The sequence below is a fragment of the Chiloscyllium plagiosum genome, chromosome 7, assembly GCF_004010195.1.
Source record: "Chiloscyllium plagiosum isolate BGI_BamShark_2017 chromosome 7, ASM401019v2, whole genome shotgun sequence".
Lineage (NCBI taxonomy): Eukaryota > Metazoa > Chordata > Chondrichthyes > Orectolobiformes > Hemiscylliidae > Chiloscyllium > Chiloscyllium plagiosum.
The window spans coordinates 104,024,015-104,029,463 of record NC_057716.1 but is presented as its reverse complement, the minus strand read 5'-3'; the positions used below and the strand labels follow the sequence as shown (position 1 = coordinate 104,029,463).

At 47.8% G+C, this 5,449-nt stretch overlaps 1 protein-coding gene across 1 annotated transcript in view; it reads left to right on the top strand.

Annotated features, from left to right (window-relative positions):
• Nucleotides 1-1,154: 1,154 nt before the first annotated feature.
• LOC122551951 (receptor-type tyrosine-protein phosphatase-like N) overlaps nt 1,155-5,449 on the top strand; it is a 139,158-nt gene continuing 134,863 nt past the window's right edge. Inside the window, exons 1-2 of the mRNA XM_043694522.1 lie at nt 1,155-1,210; nt 4,907-4,986. Of these exons, the coding sequence (XP_043550457.1) occupies nt 1,155-1,210; nt 4,907-4,986 (136 nt within the window). The remainder of the gene's footprint in view (nt 1,211-4,906; nt 4,987-5,449) is intronic.

The window sequence follows — 5,449 nt, the reverse complement described above, 5'->3', positions numbered from 1 at the left end:
TGTGAAACTTGAAAGGGTTCAGAAAAGATTTACAAGGATGTTGCCAGGGTTGGAGGATTTGAGCTATAGGGAGAGGTTAAATAGTCTGGGGCTGTTTTCCCTGGAGGGTCGGAGGCTGAGAGGTGACATTGTAGAGGTTTATAAAATCATGAGGAGCATGGATAGGATAAACAGGCAAAGTATTTTCCCTGGGGTGGGGAACTAGAGGGCATAGGTTAAGGGTGAGAGGGGAAAAATTTAAAAGGGACCTAAAGGGCAACTTTTTCACGCAGAGGGTAGTGCATATATGGAATGAGCTGCCAAAGGAAGTGGTGGAGGCTGGTACAATTGCAACATTTAAAAGGCAAATGGATGGGTATATGAATAGGAAGGGTTTGGAGGGATATGAGCCAAGTGCTGGCAAATGATTGAATGGCAGGTAAAAACAAGGACTGCAGATGCTGGAAACCAGATTCTAGATTAGAGAGGTGCTTGAAAAGCACAGCAGGTCAGGCAGCATCCGAGGAGCAGGAAAATCGACGTTCGGGCAAAAGCCCTTCATCAGGATTGAATGGCAAAGCAGACTCAATGGGCTGAATGGCCTAATTTCTGCTCCCACATCTTCTGGCCTGATAAAATGGGACTAGATTAGTTTGGGATATCTGGTCGGCATGGACGGGTTGGGGGGGGAAGGGTCTGTACTGCACATCTCTATGACTCTATAGTTCCATGTGGCGAGGTTGTAAGAGGTCATTGACAGGGCAGGGCAGGTTGGAATTGCAGTCAGTAAAGTGTAGAGCATGCTGGGATTTATTAACCTGGGGCATAAAGGACAAGAACAAACAGTTTATTTTGAGCTCGTATCAAACACTGGAAGCATTGGTCGCAGTTCTGAGCAGTGCACTGTGGGGGAAGGATGTGAACACATCGAGCAGACAGTAAAGGAGTTTTACAACAAAGGTTCCAAGAATAAGAAACTTCAGTCACTTGGATAGAATGGGGGCCCGGCCACTCCAGAGAGATGTTTGGAAGCACATCTACCCCCTCCACCGAAGGGTAGGAGAGACTTGGAACACTCTTCTCCGAACAGCAGTGCATGCTGGGTCAGTTGTTCATTTTAAATCTGAGATAGTTTATTTTTGTTCAGCAGAAGTGTGAAGGAATGTGGACCGGTAATGGAGGGAGGCCATGGATCAGCCCTGATCTCACTGAATGGTGGATCAGGCTCAAGGTTGGAGAGGTTTGAAGGGGCTTTCCTCAGAGGTTAAAAGAAGATTTGTTCTGGGTATTCAAAATCAGGAGGCGTCTAGATATAGTCTAGAGGTAATATCTGCTCCCGTTGGTGGAAGGATTGAGAACCAGAGGACACCGGTTTAAAAGGTGGTTAGAAAATGAGTCAATGGAGACATGAGAGTAGACCTTTCCCTGCAGCTGATAGTGAGGATGTGGAATGCGCTAAACACTGTGTGGTGGAGGCAGGTCCAAAAGTGGCTTTCAAATGAGACTTGGGTCAATCAGACGGAATCCTGAGATGGCAGCACTGATGTATGAGGGGAGACTGGGTCAGTTAGGACTATATTCACTGGGGTTATCTAAAAAATGAGGTGGTGGAGGGTGTGTGGAACAGGTGTTAGAACCTATAAGATTCTAACAGAACTAGACAAGTCAAATGTAGGAAGGATGTTCTCAATAACCAGGGAGTCCAGAACCAGTCCAATGGCACAGTGTAAGGATACAGGGTAGGCCATTACGGACTGAGCTGAGGAGAAATGTCTTCACCCAGAGAGTGGGGCGTCGGTGGAAATCTCCACCACAGAAAACCATTGAAGCCAAACTATTGGATGTTTTTAAAAAGGAGTTAGATGTAGTTCTTGGGGCTAAAGGATGTGCAGTTACAATGCCAAAACGCACAAGGCTGTGGGTCAAGTGTTGGAAAATGGGATCAGAATTGTAAGGTGGTTATTGTTGACAGGCACAGAAGAGATGGGCCGAAGGGCATTAGTCTGTGCTGTATATCCCTATGACTCTGATACAAAAGGGACCGAAGGGTGTGGGGAGAATGTGGAAACAGAGTACGAGTTGGATGTTCAGCCATGATCATATTGAATAGCAGAGGGTTCGATAGCCTCCTTCTGCATGTTTTCTCTGTAGTTCTGGTTGGTGGTTCCCTTTACTGTGCTCTGGGTGACCTGGTATGGTGCGTTAAACACTCTTCACTGTATTTTGTTTTGAAAAAAAAATACAAGTGGCAATAAAATTGCAGGCACTCAGTTGAATTATTTCTTCAGAGCAGCAGGTCAGGCAGCATCCAGGGAACAGGAGAATCGACGTTTCGGGCATAAGCCCTTCTTCAGGAAGGGCTTATGCCCGAAACGTCGATTCTCCTGTTCCCTGGATGCTGCCTGACCTGCTGCGCTTTTCCAGCAACACATTTCCAGCTCTAATCTCCAGCATCTGCAGACCTCACTTTCTCCTTATTCCTTCAGAGGCCCAGCAACAAAATGCAGGGTGAAATGGCCTCATTTTCTGCTCTTTCAGTTCTATTTTGGGGAAAAGGGAACTGGTGATTTTATTATTAGGAATAATGGAATAACTACTGAGACTGGATGAAATGTTATAATGCTGAAACTCAACAATAGGGGGCAGACATTACCACGGAACCCAGTATGAAAATGCACAAAAACATTAAACAGAAAGTTTCTCTCCCAGTTATTGTAAAGATTTTCTTTAGTCACTGAGTGGGATTCAGTCTATTGCAGTCTCTGTAAATGGAGGTGATTTTGTGAGTCATTAGCTTTGCCAGTGAAGGTTATCTTCAGATAAAAGGGGTGACCATTCAACCCTTCAGGGTATTGGCTTTCCCTCAACTCCTCTCCCCTTTTTGAATAAAGTGCGACAGGAATTCGGGACAGCACAGGAAACTTAGCCCCTCGAGCCTGCTGCTATACCAGAGAACTGCAGAAGAAGGGGGTCACCATTCAGCCCATCAAGTCAATGCTAGCTCTTTGCATAGCCCTGCAATCCCCACCCTTTTTAGAGTCATAGACACATACAGCACGGAAACAGACCCTTCAGTCCGACTCATCCATGCCGACCAGATATCCCAACCCAATCAAGTCCCATTTGCTAGCACTTGGCCCATATCCCTCTAATCTCTTCCTATTCATATACCCACCCAGATGCTTTTTAAATGCTGTAATTGTACCAGCCTCCGCCACTTCCTCTGGCAGCTCATTTGAAATGTCCCTTCACCACAGTCTCCGTTTCCTGGTTCCAGAATCTGACCACTTACTGGGTGTACAGTGAAACCCTTTTCCTTCAGTTGCCTCTAGTTCCCTGCCACTAAATCTGAGCACAGCACTCAATTATTCAGCTTCTCTTTATTCATTTAATCTAAACACCTCATAATCAAAGCAGATACTTAAAGCCCAGGTCAAAGCAGCCCCCACTTGATTGGCACCTCACTCACAAACATTCACTCCCCCACCACCAATGCTCAGTAGCTGCATAGTGTACTATCTACAAGATGTTCTTCACCAAAGACCCTCAGGCAAAACTTTCCAAACCCACGACCACTTCCATCTAGAAGGACAAGGGAACATCACCCGCCACATATTCCCCTCAAGCCTCTTAGCATCCTGACTTGGAAATATGTCACTGTTCCTTCAGTGTCGCTGAGTCAAAATCCTGGAATTCCCTGCCTAAGGCCATGACTGATCATATTGACTGGTGGAGAGCATGGTGACGGGCCGAATGGACTATTCGTAAGGGAGGGAATTCCAGGATTTTGACCCAGCGACACTGAAGGAACAGCGATATATTTCCAAGTCAGGATGGTGAGTGGCTTGGAGGGGAACTTGCAGGGCGTGGTGTTCCCATGTATCTGCTGCCCTGGTCCTTCTAGATGGAAGTGGTCATGGGTTTGGAAGAAAAATAGCAATTGCTGGAAAAGCTCAGCAGGTCTGGCAGCATCTGTGGAGAGAAATCAGAGTTAACGTTTCGGGTTGCGTGACCCTTCCTCAGAACTGGAAGGTGCTGTCTAAGAATCCTTGGTGAATATCTGCAGTGCGTCTTGTAGATGGTACACACTGCTGCTCCTGAGCGTCGGCGGTGGAGTGAGTGGATGTTTGTGGATGTGGCGCCGATCAAGCGGCTGGATGGTGTCCAGCTTCTTGAGTGTTCTTGGAGCTGCAGCCGTCCAGGCAAGTTCCTCCGTCGGTCACACTGCTATCCCAGACAGATGCTCCCTCCCCTGGACCTGCCAACCCTCCTCCTCAACAGAAGACTCAGGCCACCCAACAAGGCACTGAGGCAAGTGGGCACAGGCAACAGCGCATCCAGCAGATACCCCCTCCGTCCTCCCGAGTGGATGCCAATGGCTACCTTTTCAAAGACAGACCCAGCCACGTTCTCATTGGTTATCTTGAGCAATGTTTATGCCTGAACCAACAATTGGTGAACATTCAGGATCACTCAGTTTCTTATTTTTTCTTGTTTGTCGCAGGATCCAGGGACAGAAAGGAAGTCTGAGGCCCAAACATTGAATGCTTTCAAAAGGAATCTGATATAGTTCGCAGGGATAGAGGGATCAAAGGGTATGGGGGAGAAACTGGGAACAGGGGACTGAGATGTTCAGCCATGAGATAAATTCTTGATCGGTCGGGGAATCGAGGGTTACGGGAAAAGGGCAGTAAAGTGGATGAGAGCAACATTGGAGCAGCCGTCGTCCTATTGAATGGCGGAACAGGTTCGAGGGGCCGAATAGCCTATACCTGTTCCTATTTTTGACACTTCTATCTTGCTGTGCACTGATTGGCTCCTCCACTGCAACAGTTCATAGGCTGCTTCAGCAGGCCATTGGCGGTAAAGTGCTTTGAGACGTTGTGTCGTGGGAGGTGCGATATAAATGTAATTCTTTCTGTTTCAGCGTCATTGGACCAGCATTAACCTTCCGACTGCGACACAATGATCAAAATCTGACCATCGATGAGGTTGCTGATAAAGCCAGTGAGTACAGAGCCTTCGCCCACCTACAGTGTACCCCTAATTATAGGATCGGGGGGAGTGGGGTGGCGGGAAGGGGATGAGGGAGGGTCAAGGGGAGGTCATCACTCGATCATTCAGCCACTGTGACCAATAGCAGGACTCTGATCTAATTGGAGATGGCTGCTTATGACATACATCGAGACAATTCTCCAATGAAAAGCCCCAGAGTGTACTTACAGTGAGCTCAAGGAAACTTACACCTCGTTCCCACTTCCCTCTTCATATCCCACGCTTCCTTACCCCTCCCTTAACCCCACTACTCCTCCTTCTGTCACAGTCTACCCATCTCCCTGTCTCGTTCTCACCCTCCACCCATCTCCCTGTCTCGTTCTCACCCTCCACCCATCTCCCTGTCTCGTTCTCGCTCTCCACACATCTCCCTGTCTCGTTCTCACCCTCCACCCATCTCCCTGTCTCGTTCTCA